This window comes from Diaphorina citri, unplaced genomic scaffold, assembly GCF_000475195.1.
Source record: "Diaphorina citri unplaced genomic scaffold, Diaci psyllid genome assembly version 1.1 scaffold564, whole genome shotgun sequence".
Classification (NCBI taxonomy): domain Eukaryota; kingdom Metazoa; phylum Arthropoda; class Insecta; order Hemiptera; family Psyllidae; genus Diaphorina; species Diaphorina citri.
Window position 1 is genome coordinate 154,523 of NW_007377998.1, and position 19,807 is coordinate 174,329.

General features: G+C 35.7%; 4 protein-coding genes across 5 annotated transcripts; 3 read left to right on the forward strand and 1 right to left on the reverse strand.

Annotated features, from left to right (window-relative positions):
* Positions 1–858: 858 nt before the first annotated feature.
* Positions 859–7,839, reverse strand: LOC103510143 (THUMP domain-containing protein 3-like). 2 transcript variants are annotated; one of them, XM_008474786.3, is made up of 3 exons: positions 7,592–7,839; positions 1,809–2,736; positions 859–1,505 (listed from the first exon to the last, which is right to left on the reverse strand). In XM_008474786.3, exons 2-3 carry the CDS (start codon positions 2,715–2,717, stop codon positions 930–932), a joined length of 1,485 nt encoding a protein of 494 aa, XP_008473008.1. In that variant the 5' UTR covers positions 2,718–2,736; positions 7,592–7,839; the 3' UTR covers positions 859–929. The 2 variants fall into 2 exon arrangements, with proteins under 2 accessions (XP_008473008.1, XP_026680078.1); XM_026824277.1 differs by having other exon boundaries at positions 7,760–7,832.
* LOC103510148 (UBX domain-containing protein 1-like) lies at positions 3,385–6,699 on the forward strand. Its single transcript, XM_017444465.2, has 7 exons — positions 3,385–3,410; positions 3,796–4,005; positions 4,411–4,663; positions 5,368–5,381; positions 5,508–5,514; positions 5,835–6,015; positions 6,403–6,699. Exons 1-7 carry the CDS (start codon positions 3,385–3,387, stop codon positions 6,450–6,452), a joined length of 741 nt encoding a protein of 246 aa, XP_017299954.1. The 3' UTR covers positions 6,453–6,699.
* A 647-nt stretch (positions 7,840–8,486) lies between the features above and the next one.
* Positions 8,487–11,410, forward strand: LOC103510149 (UBX domain-containing protein 1-B-like). The gene is made up of 6 exons (XM_017444467.2): positions 8,487–8,517; positions 8,676–8,928; positions 9,201–9,452; positions 9,720–9,948; positions 10,269–10,449; positions 10,835–11,410. The coding sequence occupies exons 1-6, from the start codon at positions 8,487–8,489 to the stop codon at positions 10,882–10,884; spliced, it is 996 nt and encodes a 331-aa protein (XP_017299956.2). The 3' UTR covers positions 10,885–11,410.
* A 1,128-nt stretch (positions 11,411–12,538) lies between these two features.
* LOC103510150 (vacuolar protein sorting-associated protein 54-like) lies at positions 12,539–16,823 on the forward strand (the record flags this gene model as incomplete). Its single annotated transcript, XM_026824275.1, has 7 exons — positions 12,539–12,965; positions 13,161–13,997; positions 14,386–14,610; positions 14,912–15,166; positions 15,466–15,775; positions 15,967–16,229; positions 16,576–16,823. Coding segments are annotated over 7 exons (2,550 nt in total), but the record flags the coding sequence as incomplete, so codon positions are not given.
* Positions 16,824–19,807: the final 2,984 nt, after the last annotated feature.

Genomic DNA, 19,807 nt, shown 5'->3' on the forward strand with positions numbered 1-19,807 from the left:
ACCTAAGTAATGTGGGAAAAGTGTTTTTGGTTCTTTTCTATCATGTAAGTGAGATTTCACCGTGGTCAAAAGCAGATCTCGAGACATCGTTAAGCCTCGGTAAGGAATAAGTATTTATTATATCGATTGCCAGAGTGGAAAGGATATGGTTGTATTCATCTGATACGTTCACTACTCTACCGAGATGTGAGTTGCAAAGCAAGATATGTTGCAAGGTGTAAGCTACTGTGATCAATGATATAACGGAACAACAGTGGTGGCTAATTATTGTTGGAATCTAGCCCGAGTCGTAAACGTAACAAGACTGTCTCATACAGACAATGGTGGAGTTGATAGATGTATTTGTTTTAGAGGGCTTTAAAAATGGGGGGAAAATGATCAACATAATTAAAATATTTATCGACCTACTTGAGTAAGTACTTATGTTAGGGAACAAGCTTTACCTATACTTAATGTGTGAACAAAAGAATTCGGTACATTATTAATTGTAAAGCAGAAGACTTCACTGTGCTACTCTGTATAAAAGACGACTTGACGGTATCACACTGTATGGAATAAGATATCGCGGAACCTCTCTAGTGAAGTGAATGAGTCACTCTTGCTTGTATTTCTTATGACTTGCATGCTACCACGCACTCTCGACTCTCGGGTTGGTCGGTACGATCTTTCTTTTTCTCACCAGCATTCAGCAATAAGTACAATCCAATACTTAATACCAATCTAAGATCAAACAAAGAACAAGGCAAGAGATGGGTCTTTGTTCCTTATCTGATATCACTTGAGAATTGAGCTTCTTTGTTAAACTAAGTTAGATCAGGGGTGTTAGGGTGCAATAGACTCTTCACTAAACCAAATGCAAAACGGTCGAGTTAAAACATAGACCTCACCTCAAACAGACAATTTTCATTTTAAAGATGATTATTTTTGATTTATTTTCTGGGAGGAAATGGCTTTCCTTTATGTTTTTCCTTGAGCCCATGTATAGCATAGTCAAATAAATCTGCAGTTCGATTCAATATAAATACAAAAGATTTCATTCCACTCATATTAATTTTGATCTGTTTTCTACACTTCCACAGGGCACTGGTAATATGTAAAGCTTGAATCAGATGTTTCCTATCACTTGTTAACAATATGGCACGTCCAATTTGAGGTCGAACTATTTTCCCTATCTCTATGAGGAATAGTCTGTACAGAAGGAAGTTGTTACTTTTGGAACCCACTCTTTTGCCAAATGGAAGATCTGTCACAATACCATCAACACAAGCAGGTTTGAAACACAACTGACGCACATTACACACCAGTGGTGACACTTTGAGTTCTCTATTTAAATTGCCACTATTATGTAAGACATTGGCTTGTGTTTTAAGCACCAGCTTTTCATTGATGTCTCCACAGACAAAGAAGGTATGGGGGTAGGACAAGGAACACTCCACAGGGATGGTACCTCCTCCACACATAGGATCCAGGAATACATCTCCAGGTATAGGTGAGGCTAGACGTACCTGGAAAAAAAAATAATAAAAAAAAATAAACATTTATAACAAAAAATTTACTTACATGACCTATGCCTATCAAAGGTTTGAAAAAAAAAAAAAAAAAAAAAAAAAAGGTGTAAAAAAAAAAAAAAATTTTAAAAAAAACCTTTAAAAAAAAAAAAAAAAAAAAAAAAACAGGATGTAACAAGTACAAAAATCTTTAAACCAATCAGGTGCTGGCTTTACATGTTCTTTACTCATGCAAAGTTCTCATTATTTAAAAAAATAAATAATAATAAAAAAATCTCAATATTGAACATACATACTTACCATATTATATGCAATAGTAGGTTTAAGTGTTGTTATATTGAACTCCACTATATTTCTTCTATGCAATGATGTTTGGGTGACAGGCAATCCAACATAAGCCTCATTGTATCTAATTTGCAAGTTAATATCAATGTCATAATCATCCAAATCAACCAACCAGAAGTATGTATCATTTAATTTTCCACCAAAAGCTCTTTCACTCTCCATGGATGTCACAGTATGTTTACCAACACGGTTACAGGTAACTCTGAATTTCAACAAATTTTCTTCAGGGTTTGTGAAATTTGTTTTTTGGTTTTGTGAACTGCACATTGAGTTGATGTCAATTTCCTTCAACTCTTGATTTTGGAGATCTCCTTTCTCAATTTGTACATTATTTACTTGAGGTTCTGTTTCACAAGAAGATTCCTTTTTAATATTTATTTCATTCCTTATACTTTTCTTGTGTCTAAGTATGTCATTGTACTTGTTGAACTGTTCAATACTGGGGTAGAGTACTCCATTATAGTTTGTGATTTGTTTCCAGATTTCCATGTATTTTTTCCAATCTATTTCTAAAACTTTATTTTGAATTGTTGCAACATCTTTTAATTTGTCTTTAAGTAAATCTGACTCATCTTTTTGACCAGAATCTTCCTCTGTGCCCTTATTAGAAAATCCAAAATTCTCAAATGTAGCAATAATAAAGAGAATATTATCAATGCCTCTCAACTCTTTTACTTTTTCAATATCTTTCAGATCTATATTGAAAAATACTCTCCCTATAGATTTCATTAATAAAAGGTCTTTGCCAAATTTTTCTTGGCATTCTTCAACTACAACATCTTCAAAACCTGTTACTACAGTTGCTTCTATTGTTATTTGCTTTTCATCAGACTGAGCTGTAGACACTAGCTTATGAAGATCCATTATTATTATTAACACCAACCTGAAACAAATCACAATTATTATTGTAGAAAAAGCTATCTACATAAATATACCTCCTTAATATTTGGAGAAAAACACCAACCTGAAACAAATCACAATTATTATTGTAGAAAAAGCTATCTACATAAATATACCTCCTTAATATTTGGAGAAAAATAAAGGCAGAATTCATAGAAGCTTAGACATGCAAGATAGGGCAGGGGTTCCCTAATGTGTTGATGATGTTTTTTTCTTTTTATGCATAAAGGGTTAATAAAGTATGCACCCTATTATGGACTAAAAGAAAAAAAAAATAGATAATTTCCTGAGAGACAAGGGGTTCAAATTTAACATGTAGTTATTAACTTAGCAAAACAGTATGCAGTGTTGAGATCCCAAAAAATTGCCAGTTGTCAGGTTGTCACAGGTCTCCTGTGTGAGGTGTGACCCAAAGCATCCAGCTTTCCAACTCAGAGGGATCATAAAGGCAATAAATTGTGGAAATTACCGTTATTGTAGTGTGTAGCTTTTTCAGGGTGTGTTTATGAACAGGGCTGAGATGAGCTCGGACGACGTGAGATAGCTGTCCCGGCGGCAATTTTTAAAATTCATTTTACCATCATTAATACAACTTCTAATTTATTAGCAAGCACCTAAGAGCTATGCCTAGATGATAAATTCCAATAAGAACAAACCGCGTTATCAAATCAATTAATTTCATTGTGACTTTCATCTAATTGTTAATCCTCTAATAACAAATCATTTTGAGTTTCCTTGCTTATATTTACTTGCTAGCACACTCTTGCGGACTATTTAGTCGTAAGCTCCTTTTTGCATTTTTTTATGACACAAATAAAGTGAATAGAAAAACCAAATAAAACAAATAAAATGAATTTTTTATTTGTCTAAAAAATACAGCTAAAGATGAACTTATGTGGGGAATAAATTCTCTGGAAACAAGATGACCTTGAGGATAGGCCAAATAATGATCATCATAATTATTAATATTAATACTACTTCCATGTATTATTTATTAAGTACTTTTAAATAATATTTTATTACTCTCCTCCCTCATTTACAGAAATGAAGCATTGAGTAAGACAGGTAACAAAGGCTGTGAACAAGCAATGGAATGGCTATTGGCACATGCAGATGAATTAGAATCAGGCAGTAGTAGTCAGAGCTCTGCTACACCTGTCACTCAAAATACGGAGGGTGCAAGTCAAACTGAAGATAAATCAGAAGCTTCAACTGCTGATGGTGCAGAAGCTAAGTCTATCAAATGTGAAGAGTAAGTTACATTACTTACCTAATCTAAAATTTATTGAAACAATTTATCCATAAAAATCACTCTTGAGCATTCTCCTAGTAAGAATAAAATTATCTGTTTTGGGATTTGAACTTACACTGTCTTCATTACAAGGTGTCACCAGTGTGGTTACCTAATCTAAAATTTATTGAAACAATTTATCCATAAAAATTACTCTTGAGCATTCTCCTAGTAAGAATAAAATTATCTGTTTTGGGATTTGAACTTACACTGTCTTCATTACAAGGTGTCACCAGTGTGCTACAAGGGCAGGTTAGGCAGGTATTATCAGAGTAAAATCAACACATCTTGAAGTGTTTTAAGTATATGTACAATTGTACATAGTGTAAGTACATACATACTCTAATTTGAATTTCCTTTTTTCAGCTGTGGCAAACTATTCCAAACTCAAGTAGAAATCGAATTCCATGCTGCAAAATCTGGCCATTCCAACTTCAGTGAGAGCACTGAAGAAAAGAAACCTCTTACCGAAGAGGAGAAGGCAGAAAAACTAAAGAAAGTTGAAGACATGTTGAAACAAAAGAGACGAGAAAGAGAAGAGAAGGAAAAATTGGAGGCATTGGAGAGAGAGAAAAATAGAATTAAAGCTGGAAAAGAAATGATAGAGGCAAAGAAAAGGTAACTACTCTGCAATCATTCAGCTAGAAGCTAAAGTCAAAAATAGAAAGATATCAGATACATTGTGTACTGAGGTTCAAGTTCTTGCTTTCCCAAAATTCCCATCATTAATACAACTTCTAATTTATTAGCAAGCACCTAAGAGCTATGCCTAGATGATAAATTCCAATAAGAACAAACCGCGTTATAAAATTCGTGTAAAATATAACAAAAATACTCACTTTTGGACTAAAGCGTTACAAAACAATGAATATAACTTAAAACAAGACGAGGAGGAGAAGAAGACAATTAATACTAATTGATTGTGTCTGGGGAGCACACGGCCTTGGTCTAAGGATTTTGGGGGAAAATAGGCGCGACCGAATGGAACCCGCTGTGCTAGGTTTGTAATATAAAAGAGTGGCCGCCGCATTGGTGCTAGGGGGCGTGGCGAGACGGTCGCAATCGGCGCAGTAGTATCACAAGTTCTACTCCAAGTAGTAGAAGAGTAGTAGGTCGCTCACAACTCTTTCACTCTCTCTCTACTACGAGGTTTTGTGTGGACGAAGCGAGAGCCTATAAATACAAAAAGGAAGTCAGTAAAATGTAATGTACCCCCCTTGCATATCCCCCCCCTTAAATAATGCTGGGGTGAGAGGGGAGGGGGAACTGTATTTGCAGAGTTTTTCATTATTATTTTTAAGTAATTCATTCCAATTCCACTAGTCATTCAATGAACTGTAGAACATACTCGGAAAACGAGTTTATAATCTAAAATGAGAAAGCTTCTCTTTTATGTGCTGAATATGTTTGCAAAATTTAATTAAAATTGAACAAATCATTCGAAGATTTTTTTTTTTTACAAGATTACAGGTAAGAATTTTGAGACAAAAAACTGCATGAATTATTGAAAATTAAAATGATAAGTACAAAGAAATGCATCAACTATTAAATATTTAATATAGTAATCACTGATCAGGTATTTCACAGTTGTAATAGTGATGCACACATGCACATGACAAGAAAATAATAAAAGCCATTTGTGTCGTAAATTTCCAGACGAGAAATTTCCCGTCTTTGTACTAGTAGTTCGTTGAGTCGTGTAGAAAAACGACCTCGAGACGAGAACAAGATGAAACGAAAAATGCACATTTCAAATTTCTATACAGGTTGTCACAATTTTCTTTTCTTAGATAAGACTGACGAACGGTCAAGCATTGACTCAAACGTTTGGAATCAAAGAACCTTTGTCAGCTGTACGAGTATTTGTGGAGCTTAATAGAACGGACGGTGATGCTCCCTTCACATTTATGACCACTTTCCCTAAGAAAATATTCAAACCTGAAGACAACGACCTTCCCTTGGATTCCTTAGGTAACCAACTATAACAGGCCTACATTTGATACTATAAAAACTTTGCATTTGCTATTTGCACTTAGCATTTTGTAATGACGAAAAATAAATAAACTTTCAAAAACATTGAAAAGCCATTTCTTTATCATTTTGTTGCTGCCACGTGACATTATTGTGAAATTTGACAACCAGGTATTTAGTGTGATTTTTTTTTTTTTTTGTTTTGTTTGTAAGATTTTGATGGAATTTTGTAAACATGGTCAACACAGAAAATTTGCTCATTAGATTTTGGGTCTGACAATCGTCTTTAGGTGATTTTTTTTTTTTTTTTTTTCTTTTTTTAATTCTACAGTTGACTGAATCCTTGCCGACATATCTCATCCATTTATATTTTATCTCATTTTTCAGGGCTGGTGCCGAGTGCAGTGTTGATTGTTACTAAAACCATCCCTGTGTAGAATTCTCCTGAGGTTGTGATCGTTAACTGCCTTGGTCTACTGGAAACTGCTTCAGACAGTACACAAGGGACATTTAAACTCAATGGAAAATGAGTAAACATAATTAGGTAAATCTGATGATTAGATCGGAATGAATTGAGTGTATTGCTTGAGTGTAGATAAAGGGGAATACATTTTATTTTTCAAAGTCTTAAAAATAGTATACTTTTTCATGAATAGAACAATTCTTCAAGAGAGCTTGTAGGGAATCGAACCCACGGCCTAGCGCTTACTTGGTAGCGCGTCTACCTTGTAAGCGCTAGGCCGCGAGGTCAATTTCCGGCCCAAGGCGGATTTTATCCTGAACGGATAATGTTCATTCTCGAAACGGCTGGCTTTCTACTGTACCATCTTCCTTCTCTCTTCGATTTCGGGACGATAATACCTTAGCAGTTACAGATCCCTATCAACCTGTTAAAAAATCCCTCTGGAAAATTGGATTTCCGGCCCAAGGCGGATTTTATCCTGAACGGATAATGTTCATTCTCGAAACGGCTGGCTTTCTACTGTACCGTCTTCCTTCTCTCTTCGATTTCGGGACGATAATACCTTAGCAGTTACAGATCCCTATCAACCTGTTAAAAAATCCCTCTGGAAAATTGTGGCCAGATTGAAATTCAGCCCTTCTCTTGATCTTCAATACTGCACTAGTTCAAAGAAGTATCCATTACTTTGACCTTTACATTACTCTTCGTGGATTTGACATGGTCCTATCACCCATGGTATAAAAAATCCTGACTTCAAACTATCTCCTTTATGCTAAATAAAAAATAAACTAAACAACTTTATACTCTGCTGAAGGCAATAAATTGTGGAAATTACCGTTATTGTAGTGTGTAGCTTTTTCATGTTACTATAAGGGTTAATTCCCTGAGTGAAATCTATAATCTACAGTTCACTGAAGCATTATATTATGTAGATTATGTACTTACCATTATTAATTTATTTTTATTTAAAAATCAGCCAAACAAAATTCAATACGAATGGGAGTTGAAAAGAGATCTCAGTGAACAACATGTTACTATAAGGGTTAATTCCCTGAGTGAAATCTATAATCTACAGTTCACTGAAGCATTATATTATGTAGATTATGTACTTACCTAAAGTCTTAAGTTTGAGAGGCAGGGCAACCTTCTGTGTTTCTTCCTTGGTTTAGTTTACAATCAACATCTTTATTTCTTGCTATGCAATATGCAAATTATAATGATAATTTTCTAGTGTCTAAACCTAAACCTTAGATTGAAAGCAGATGAAAGTGAAGAGCTTACTCCTTTACAGCTTCACACGTCCGGAATTCCGGATACTTCCTTAACTTTGGGGTTTTTTTTTTATCTTTTGAACTTTTTTGTGGAATTTGTGGATTTGGAATGGAAATTTCAAATTCAAATTTACCGCCATAAACTCTTCTCCTGATTGGCTGTTGATTCATCACACACGAGCCGCATTAGTAAAAAAAAAGTTTAAAGCGCGAAATTTCAAAAAAATAGCTGAAAAAAAAAGTAAAAAAGTGGAGGATTTGCCTGAAGTTGCATTTGATCATTTATCATTTTGATCATTTTTATTAACTTTTACTTTCAAATCAAATCTTCAACACACAAAAGCAGGTAACTTGGGGTTTGTGATCCTTGAGATAGAAATTTCCAGTTAGAACTGTGGTAAGTTATCCAAAATGTTCAAAATCAACTCTCGTATTTTGGGTACTGTATCAAAACTGGATGATCTTTTCATCTCATTCACCAACGTTTTTGATTATTAGGTCTATAGGGCACTCAAGAAAGTGGTTGTATTTCTATAGTCGACATGGGTCACCAATCAAGCTGTGTAATTAAAGCTACTTTTTAATCTGATGTAAGTAAAACAACTAAAAAAATAGTGCTGAGTCATTTGTGCTAACAGAAAAGTTGGAGCCAGTGGCAATGTGCCACTTCCAAATAGATCACTGAAGTTAAGCGACTATATGGTTGGTTTATGGACAAGTGATTTTTTTGGACAAATATGTATGGCTGGATATTCCTAGCCCCACTCAGTATGGATAAGGTTATGAATTTTTTATTTGTCTAAAAAATACAGCTAAAGATGAACTTATGTGGGGAATAAATTCTCTGGAAACAAGATGACCTTGAGGATAGGCCAAATAATGATCATCATAATTATTAATATTACTTCCATGTATTATTTATTAAGTACTTTTAAATAATATTTCATTACTCTCCTCCCTCATTTACAGAAATGAAGCATTGAGTAAGACAGGCAACAAAGGCTGTGAACAAGCAATGGAATGGCTATTGGCACATGCAGATGAATTAGAATCAGGCAGTAGTAGTCAGAGCTCTGCTACACCTGTCACTCAAAATACGGAGGGTGCAAGTCAAACTGAAGATAAATCAGAAGCTTCAACTGCTGATGGTGCAGAAGCTAAGTCTATCAAATGTGAAGAGTAAGTTACATTACTTACCTAATCTAAAATTTATTGAAACAATTTATCCATAAAAATCACTCTTGAGCATTCTCCTAGTAAGAATAAAATTATCTGTTTTGGGATTTGAACTTACACTGTCTTCATTACAAGGTGTCACCAGTGTGCTACAAGGGTAGGTTAGGCAGGTATTATCAGAGTAAAATCAACACATCTTGAAGTGTTTTAAGTATATGTACAATTGTACATAGTGTAAGTACATACATACTCTAATTTGAATTTCCTTTTTTCAGCTGTGGCAAACTATTCCAAACTCAAGTAGAAATCGAATTCCATGCTGCAAAATCTGGCCATTCCAACTTCAGTGAGAGCACTGAAGAAAAGAAACCTCTTACCGAAGAGGAGAAGGCAGAAAAACTAAAGAAAGTTGAAGACATGTTGAAACAAAAGAGACGAGAAAGAGAAGAGAAGGAAAAATTGGAGGCATTGGAGAGAGAGAAAAATAGAATTAAAGCTGGAAAAGAAATGATAGAGGCAAAGAAAAGGTAACTACTCTGCAATCATTCAGCTAGAAGCTAAAGTCAAAAATAGAAAGATATCAGATACATTGTGTACTGAGGTTCAAGTTCTTGCTTTCCCAAAATTCCCATCATTAATACAACCCATCATTAATACAACTTCTAATTTATTAGCAAGCACCTAAGAGCTATGCCTAGATGATAAATTCCAATAAGAACAAACCGCGTTATAGGCTGCTCGAAGGTATCTTGCTAAAGTCCGATAATCCATGTGTCTTCACTTTAACTTTACAGATTAGAGGACGCAGAAATGAAGAAAATCTTGGAACAGCGCAAGAGAGATAAGGAGGAAGAACGGCTAGCAAGACAAAGGGTGAGGGATCAGATTGAAGCTGATAAGGCAGCACGTAAAGCTAAGTTTGCTGCCCCAGGAGAAAATGTTCCTGCACCAGAGGAGCCTAAAGCTGCACCTACTGTTGTTAAGGCCCCTCCTACCAAGAACTATAACGAAACAAGATTACAGGTAAGAATTTTGAGACAAAAAACTGCATGAATTATTGAAAATTAAAATGATAAGTACAAAGAAATGCATCAACTATTAAATATTTAATATAGTAATCACTGATCAGGTATTTCACAGTTGTAATAGTGATGCACACATGCACATGACAAGAAAATAATAAAAGCCATTTGTGTCGTAAATTTCCAGACGAGAAATTTCCCGTCTTTGTACTAGTAGTTCGTTGAGTCGTGTAGAAAAACGACCTCGAGACGAGAACAAGATGAAACGAAAAATGCACATTTCAAATTTCTATACAGGTTGTCACAATTTTCTTTTCTTAGATAAGACTGACGAACGGTCAAGCATTGACTCAAACGTTTGGAATCAAAGAACCTTTGTCAGCTGTACGAGTATTTGTGGAGCTTAATAGAACGGACGGTGATGCTCCCTTCACATTTATGACCACTTTCCCTAAGAAAATATTCAAACCTGAAGACAACGACCTTCCCTTGGATTCCTTAGGTAACCAACTATAACAGGCCTACATTTGATACTATAAAAACTTTGCATTTGCTATTTGCACTTAGCATTTTGTAATGACGAAAAATAAATAAACTTTCAAAAACATTGAAAAGCCATTTCTTTATCATTTTGTTGCTGCCACGTGACATTATTGTGAAATTTGACAACCAGGTATTTAGTGTGATTTTTTTTTTTTTTTGTTTTGTTTGTAAGATTTTGATGGAATTTTGTAAACATGGTCAACACAGAAAATTTGCTCATTAGATTTTGGGTCTGACAATCGTCTTTAGGTGATTTTTTTTTTTCTTTTTCTTTTTTTAATTCTACAGTTGACTGAATCCTTGCCGACATATCTCATCCATTTATATTTTATCTCATTTTTCAGGGCTGGTGCCGAGTGCAGTGTTGATTGTTACTAAAACCATCCCTGTGTAGAATTCTCCTGAGGTTGTGATCGTTAACTGCCTTGGTCTACTGGAAACTGCTTCAGACAGTACACAAGGGACATTTAAACTCAATGGAAAATGAGTAAACATAATTAGGTAAATCTGATGATTAGATCGGAATGAATTGAGTGTATTGCTTGAGTGTAGATAAAGGGGAATACATTTTATTTTTCAAAGTCTTAAAAATAGTATACTTTTTCATGAATAGAACAATTCTTCAAGAGAGCTTGTAGGGAATCGAACCCACGGCCTAGCGCTTACTTGGTAGCGCGTCTACCTTGTAAGCGCTAGGCCGCGAGGTCGATTTCCGGCCCAAGGCGGATTTTATCCTGAACGGATAATGTTCATTCTCGAAACGGCTGGCTTTCTACTGTACCGTCTTCCTTCTCTCTTCGATTTCGGGACGATAATACCTTAGCAGTTACAGATCCCTATCAACCTGTTAAAAAATCCCTCTGGAAAATTGTGGCCAGATTGAAATTCAGCCCTTCTCTTGATCTTCAATACTGCACTAGTTCAAAGAAGTATCCATTACTTTGACCTTTACATTACTCTTCGTGGATTTGACATGGCCCTATCACCCATGGTATAAAAAATCCTGGTCGATATTGCAGTCACTTTCACATTGGTATTTACATGGAACATGACGATAGTAAAATTTCTACGCTGTAACAATAGTTTTACGTTAAATTTTTGTTAGAATCGTCAGTATTAGTTCATGATTTTGGCTTTAAGCGTTTAACGCCACTTGAAACTGCAAAGGTTTTGAAATTATTTATTATTACGTCAACTATTCTAATATCAGCAAATCAGCAAAGTTGTGAGATTGTTGTATTCTTTTTGTATTCCAGAACTGTCCTCATTCTGATCTCGATGATCTCCGAGTATTGCTCTCGAGCTGAAGTGTTTTTCATTCCTACGCTGCATCAATGCGGCATCAAAACTTGATGTTCACTCTGTGTCAGGAGTGGGGGTAAAATGTGGAAATTCTTTTCATTCCTACGCTGCATCAATGCGGCATCAAAACTTGATGTTCACTCTGTGTCAGGAGTGGGGGTAAAATGTGGAAATTCAACAAACATGACGACATCTAGTGGAGAAATTACAAAACATTTTTTCATTTCCCTCAATACAATTACAATATGGCGGAACCTGAAGCTATTTGAGACTCGCATCAGGGATTTAAGACGCAGCATTGACGCTAAAGTAGGGGAAGTGGAATGAAAAACATGCGTCACTTCACGTCGGGTTTGCATCGCACCCATGTCGGAATGAAAAACAGACCTAAAACCAAGAAGAACAAAATTTTCAAAACAAACATAAATATGTTGTTTTCATTCTACTGTCAAAAATTAAGGTGGCACTAATATGAAGAAAATATCATGAAATGTAAAATGAATTACTTAACATTAATTTATCTCTCAAATACAGGCACACATGTGCAGTAATGAGTCTCAGGCAAATAATGCTCAAGAGTTCAATTAACGGAGAGTAAGTAATTTTGGTTTGCAAAAACTCTCTAAGTAATATGTCCCTACACTTGGTTAGATAGCCTCATGTACAGGCTTTTTCTAACTGGCATTGTGCTGAGGTTCAGTTAATATTTTTAACTGTATGCCCAAAAGACTGGAAATTTTGTTTAATTTTTGTTATTATTTTTCAGACATTTAAGAGAAAATCATTGTAAAAAAGAAGGTGGCTCATATGTGTGCACATATGCTGAGAATAATGTGTGTAGTTCACTGCCTATAGAAGGAGTAAATGACAATGATTATGAAAAACATGTTTACAAACATCATGCCATGAGCAACACCAATACGTCTACTGATAATGAAAAGCTTCCAAGCTCAGCCTGGAACATTTATAGTGCTAGTCAAAATCTTCCTGCAGTACTCAATGATCCAAGCAAAGGAAAACAGAAAGACTTATTTACCAAAACCTGGGGAGATCATTTTGTCGAGTTGCATAATGTTCCTGCTCCATCTTACCTACCAGAAATTTCCAAACACCATTTTGATAATTATTTGAAGAAAATTTCAAAGAGGTGTAAAAGAAGATCAAGACTCTCAGGTGAGTTTTTTTTTTCTGAAAAAAATATTTTGTAGTAATGAATCAACTGCTAAATAAGACTCATGTTGTCTGTGTCATAGCAAGCCCCTCCTGTATTTAATTATGTTGCTAGTTTACTTATGTCTTTCTCTACTTCCTTATAAATTGCCAAATGGTGTAATCTACTTCAGTAATAATTATTTGTCTAAATTTCAGAAACATCAAATTCGATAGATAGTCCTGGAGAAACATCCATACTGTCCAACTTGAACTTTTCATCTTCTAGTAAAAACTATACCCACTTTGACCTCTCTGAGATTCCCAAGATTTATTTGAAATCAGATTTCAAGTTAAGTAACTTGGAAACATTCAGCATAGTTTTCCCTCAATACCATCAGGAGGAGGAGCAGCAGCAGCAGGGTTCCTCTCATCCAGTACATAACCAATGTGATATTGCCTTATCCAGTTCTCCTCCCTCCTATCACAACTCCAGCAAACTCTTACAAGAAAAACTCAGTCACTACCTGGATATTGTGGAAGTACAAATTGCAATTCAAGTAGCCAACAAAAGTGATGCATTTTTTCATGCAATGAGTTCACATGATACTATCATGGAACAACTTGGTCAAACCATAGTACAGGTGAAAAATCTACGATGTAAACTTAAAAACATTGATGAGACCCAAGTGAAAACATCATTGAAACTTATACAGAAAGAAAAACAACGTAGTAATCAATGCAAAGCTCTAGAAAAATTACGTCTCATGTCATCCATTCTGCAGACTCAGCCTACTATACAGATATATCTATCAACACCAAACTATGTGGCTGCTCTGGAGTTAATAGAGAAAACCAAAGACATTCTGAATAGTGAACTATATGGCATCCAAAGTTTTCGACACTTATTATCTGAACTCAAGGAGATGACCAAAATGATAGACACATTGATGATACAGGAGTTTGAGCGATTTGTTAGTACTGATCTCAATAGACCTTTGACTGAAACTGATTTGCATGTCATTGAAAGTGAAAAGTTGGTGTGTATTGTATTAGGTAAGTCCAAACTTGTATAATTAAATAGTTATCAGGATTTTCAATTTAGGTGATATTCTTTGGTGCTTTGTGGTGAAAAAAATGGGGATTAAAACGAATTAAATCATTTTCCAATATCACAACCAAGTATGTGCTTGCATGTCATTGAAAGTGAAAAGTTAGTGTGTATTGTATTAGGTAAGTCCAAACTTGTATAATTAAATAGTTATCAGGATTTTCAAGTTAGGTGATATTCTTTGGTGCTTTGTGGTGAAAAAAATGGGGATTAAAACGAATTAAATCATTTTCCAATATCACAACCAAGTATGTAAATTAAGTGAAGTTTTCATAGATCATAGGAGATAGACTAGATAGAGAAACTTATTAATTTTCACTCTTTTGTCCCTAGGTTTATTGAAGCAGGAAAGTTTGGAATTTCTGAACATCTATAGGAAGGAAGTGGACTCTGCCATCAAAGCTATCATCAAATCCTGTGCAATAGAAATTGTGTCCAGTTCTAATTTCTCGTTCCAAACTAATCACTCTAGTGAGCTCACATCATTGGATGATCAAATCAAATACTTGAATATACTTGAATGGCTCCACTTGCTAAAGAACTGCACTCACTCTTTAGGTAACTAGGGAAAACACCTTTTTATACATATAATATCTTTTATTTATGAAACATTGATTTAAAAGTAATAATAATAAATCAATTGAATTGAAAAAAAAAACTAGTAGTAAACTGAAAAAAAAAACTAGTAGGGTGAGGGGTTGGTCAAACCATTATTAGAATTCAAAGTAGGATGGATCCTTCTGTTGATGCTGAACGTATGTGGCGACCATTGAACATACGAGTCTATAGTTTTCCATGTTAGTTAAGTATACAAATTTTCCCTTTTAAGTATACAAAAATTTTTCATCTCGTTTCCCAGGTCTCTTGTTATTGCGTATCAAAGCAACATGTGATGTCATGATGGGAGCTATACCTTCAGATAACCATGAGGCCAGAGGCAAAGTGGATCAGGTTCTATGTTCTACTTGTCAATATGCTTTAAACCGATGTGCCTACCTGCTGTCCAAGTCTAGTGTCACATACTACAACGAGAGTAAAGAAGAAAGTGGTCCCAAATCTGCAGGACATTGGCTGTCAGAGAAAGCAAGCCTCAACCATTTGACTGAACTGCAAGGTATGCTGGAAAGTTTTTCTTTGTAGAAATTACCTAACTATAGTGGTTAAGTGAACTGTGGAAAACTAGAGGTTTAGTGAACTTTAAAATTCACTAAAAAAGAGCCTTTGGGGCACAGGGTAATTGTAATTCTATTTATTTGGCGTTTTTCTTCATTTCTGCGCAGGTTACGTGAACTCTTTGATTAAGTGAACTGTGGAAAACTAGAGGTTTAGTGAACTTTAAAATTCACTAAAAAAAGAGCCTTTGGGGCACAGGGTAATTCTATTTATTTGGCGTTTTTCTTCATTTCTGCGCAGGTTACGTGAACTCTTTGTCTCAAATTTGTGAGAGAATTCTGCCTCCGAATAGTAATAACATTGCCATGATTCTCAAGTTGGCTTTCAAGTCCGAAGCTATCAAGTTGATGCAGCGATATCATGCAGAGCAAAGGTCAAGGCTGGAAATGATTCTGGAAAGTGAAAGCTGGAGAAAAGCGGACGTTCCCTGTGAACTGGAGGCCTTGCTGGGCAATATAATCAACCATGGCTGCTTCACTAGTAACAAGCTCTCCTCATCTAGCAGCAAACAATATCTGGAGGTGAACAATGAAAAGTATGCTGTGATAGGGTGAGTCATTATTATTTACCTGTGATTATGATTTCACTGATTACCAAAGAAAATTATTTCATGGCCCACAATCTATTCTTCAATAGCTCACAATATAATTATTTATTATTACGTCAACTATTCTAATATCAGCAAATCAGCAACATAAGCAATACCAGTTGTGAGATTGTTGTATTCTTTTTGTATTCCAGAACTGTCCTCATTCTGATCTCGATGATCTCCGAGTATTGCTCTCGAGCTGAAGAGATAACTCTGGTCACGCATATCTTACCTCGCTACATTGGGGATCTCATTCAGATTTTCAACTCCCTCAGCTGTAAGCTCGTACTAGGAGGGGAGGCAGTATCGGATAAGACAGGACTCAAGAAGATAACCACCTACAATCTGGCACTGGCACTAAGGGCTCTCCAGTTGATATTGTACCTCATTCCATTTGTTGTGGTTCACTTTGAAGGTAAGTCTCTGCGTACACTAAAAACCCACTCTGAGGCTTAGGTGTAGGGGCAAACAGCCCTAAAAGTCGGGTTTAGCTTATACGAATCTGCAATGGCTGGTTTGCATGCAAATGAAGCAAATATTTTTGATCCAATAATTTTTAAAAATATTCTTGATATACAATGTGTCTCACACATGCTTATGTTCCCTGTATGTAAGTAGATTGATTGTTTTGTTTCACTGTTTCAGGTTTGTTAGGAGAGAACGCACCACTCTCACATCTACACAATGTCAGTGATAGGATGTGTCTCACACATGCTTATGTTCCCTGTAAGTAGATTGATTGTTTTGTTTCACTGTTTCAGGTTTGTTAGGAGAGAACGCACCACTCTCACATCTACACAATGTCAGTGATAGAATTCGAGATCATATCCGCGATATTCGGCTCAAGCTCTTGTCTATCATGGGTCAGGTTCTCAATGCAGAACTCAAATATTGGGAGGTCAAAGCCCCCATGCCTTCCAAGTCTTTTCTGGTAAGCATTCTCAACTTTTGTTTATACTTTTTAAGGGTGTTGAAAAATTTCGATATATTATAACTACATCAATATGGTTGGTTGGTATCAAATGCTGGGAATTGACTATCAGGTCATTTTCCTCCTCGCGTCCTAATATTTTGCGATGATGTTGTCTTTATCACTAAACCCGGTTTAGTTTAGTAAGCCGGAACTTTTGGAGGAGGATGGAGGATGACTGTTTGACTGTTTTTCTTTTTGCAGTTAGCAGTTTGCTTTTTGCTTTACTTTTTGCTTTTTTTTTCTTCTCGTATCGTAACTCGTTTGTTGTGAAGTTGTGATGCTTTGCTTTTTGCTTGACAAGTTGATCAGTGTTGCCAGATGAGCAGGAGAAACGTACGGAAATTTTTTTGTACGGATTTTCCGATCTTTTTCATCTGGCAACGTGACTTAAGTGGCAACATTGCATCCCCCTTAAATCCCCGTTCTCCACCTCGTCCCTTATCAGGTGGTTGATTGGTTTTTTGTTTCAGAAATCAGAATCATTTTCAGAACTTTTAACTTTAGGTTAAGTAGCTAATCAGCTAAAATTAAAAAATAAATTAATTAAAACGATAAAATGAAGTTCCGTGATCAGTGAGTTTTGGGGTTGTACCTACCATTCCTTTATTATTTCTTTTCAGAAAATGAGGGGATCTTGCTCTCCTGAACTCTTATCAATACAGGGCTGCTAAATCTGCCGACTCTGTGATTTGTCCACATAGGTAATGGAAGAAATATCAAAGTTTCACATAGCTCCAGCTTGGAAGTTCTGTCAGTATTGCAGAGGCACTGAGTTCAAATATCTACACCTCTTTCTAAGGTAAAATACACAAATCCAAAAATACCAGAGAAATTAACATTACCTACAACAAGTGACAACCCAGCAGGCTGTCTGTCAATTTTTTGGCATACCTTACATGGGAAAGTCAATTCAATTAAGGGGAGAAGAAATTCAAGTTTTTATTAAGTTATTGCAGACATAACAAGTTTAGAAAAGGTCTGTTTTTCATTCCTACGCTGCATCAATGTGGCGTCAACTTGATGTTCACTCTGCGTCAGGAGTGGGGGTAAAATGTGGAAATTCAACAAACATGACGACATCTAGTGGAGAAATTACAAAACATTTTTTTCTCCACTTCACCGTCGAAGTTAATGGTACACCTAGTCCTTTATAGATGAGAATAAATCGCAAGATATTCCGGCTCCAGCTCCATCATCAGGGTTTTGCATTGATCCATCAGTGAATATGTGTAGCCATTGATCAGGGATTTAAGACGCAGCATTGACGCTAAAGTAGGGGAATGTACAGGGTTTTTCTAACTGGCATGGTGCTGAGGTTCAGTTAATATTTTTAACTGTGTGCCCAAAAGACTGGAAATTTTGTTTTTTAATTTTTGTTATTATTTTTCAGACATTTAAGAGAAAATCATTGTAAAAAAGAAGGTGGCTCATATGTGTGCACATATGCTGAGAAGCTCTAATGCTTTTACTTTTGCTACTGATGGAGCAACATCTTGTTTCCTGAAGTTGTCTTCGATGGTCAGGGAGTGAGTGATCTATTTCAAAGCTTTCAATTGGGTTGATGACGGGGTTTAGATGTTCAATTTTGCTTGGGATATTAAAGATATTCTTGATTTCAGCTACTTTTTGGATAAAGCCTGACTGGATCTTTAGGGTATTTGATTTTTCGTTGTGTATCCAGTATTTTGAAGTTGGTAGTCTTGCGATTTTCTCAAACTGGATAAGTGCCTGTTGTTCAAGTGTTTTCATAATTGGTTTGGTGTTCGTAAGGGCGTACATTGCGTTTATGGGTGTTGTTTTTACCGCCCCTGTACTTAGTCTTAACGCTTCATTCTGAACTCTTTCGTACTTGGTTTTATTTGTTTCATTTGCCATGATCATTATCTCGCCACAATATGTGAGGGTAGGTTTTATACAAGAGTTATATTTGTAGTGTTGAGCGCTTTCCTTGAACACCCCCATTTTGTACCGGCCAATCTTTTAAGGAGTTTAAATCGGTTTCTAGCCTTGTGGGTTGTATTTTCAACGTGTCCCACTTCACCGTCGAAGTTAGTGATACACCTAGTCCTTTATAGATGAGAATAAATCGCAAGATATTCCGGCTCCATCTCCATCATCAGGGTTTTGCATTGATCCATCAGTGAATATGTGTAGTCATTGATCTAGCTAGAGTATTCTAGAGGATATTTGGTGTTGATCAGCTTCTAGCCTTGTGGGTTGTATTTTCAACGTGTTTCTGTTTATTCCAATTTATCTTTCTATCAAAAGTAATACCCTGGTATTTTGATTCGTCCGCTTCTTTTAGATATTTATTGTTATACTTTATTTTGATGGGTTCCATTTTCCTTGCTAGTGAGAAAACTTGGTACTTTGTTTTGTCTTCATTGATGATCATTAGATTTTCTGCACACCATTTTTTAAGGACCTTAAGAGCAGATTCCATTTTGTTTTTCAGGCAACCGATTTTCTGTTTTCTTTGGGAACTCCATATGACTATATCATCGGCAAAGGCCGCCACATTCACTCCTGTTTTCTCTAGTTTTATTAGGAGGTCGTTGATAAAGATGTTAAAAAGCGTCGTGCTGAGGAATTCTGTTTTCTTTGGGAACTCCATATGACTATATCATCGACAAAGGCCGCCACATTCACTCCTGTTTTCTCTAGTTTTATTAGGAGATCGTTGATAAAGATGTTAAAAAGCGTCGTGCTGAGGACTGCGCCTTGTGGGAGACCGGCTTTAGTTTGCTTGTATCCTGAGATGACGTTTTCATATCGTGTTGCGCAGAATCTCTGCGTGATGAAATTTGTGATAGGTACATTGAAACATGTTCCCAGCAATTCCCATTTTTCTCATTTTTCAAACAATTTGCATCTCCAGATGGTATCGTAAGTGCCTTGGAAATCTACGAAAACGGCTATTATTGTCTCTTTTTTATTGAATCTTATCAGTAACACCATTGAAATTAAGAAGTACCTACATAAGAATTTTCAGTTTCTTTTCATCTTTTCAAGCATAATCA

Excerpts from the sequence above, each read along its gene's own strand:
- LOC103510148 (XM_017444465.2), top strand. The coding sequence starts at position 3,385 with ATGATAAATTCCAATAAGAACAAACC. Across the intron at positions 3,411-3,795 it reads AATTCCAATAAGAACAAACC|AAATGAAGCATTGAGTAAGA; the intron begins GCGTTATCAAAT and ends CCTCATTTACAG. Across the intron at positions 6,016-6,402 it reads CCTTCCCTTGGATTCCTTAG|GGCTGGTGCCGAGTGCAGTG; the intron begins GTAACCAACTAT and ends CTCATTTTTCAG.
- LOC103510149 (XM_017444467.2), top strand. The coding sequence starts at position 8,487 with ATGTATGGCTGGATATTCCTAGCCCCACTCA. Across the intron at positions 9,453-9,719 it reads ATGATAGAGGCAAAGAAAAG|ATTAGAGGACGCAGAAATGA; the intron begins GTAACTACTCTG and ends TTAACTTTACAG. Across the intron at positions 9,949-10,268 it reads ATAACGAAACAAGATTACAG|ATAAGACTGACGAACGGTCA; the intron begins GTAAGAATTTTG and ends TTCTTTTCTTAG.
- LOC103510143 (XM_008474786.3), bottom strand. The coding sequence starts at position 2,717 with ATGGATCTTCATAAGCTAGTGTCTACAGCTCAGTCTGATGAAAAGCAA. Across the intron at positions 1,506-1,808 it reads CTACTATTGCATATAATATG|GTACGTCTAGCCTCACCTAT; the intron begins GTAAGTATGTAT and ends TTTTTTTTCCAG.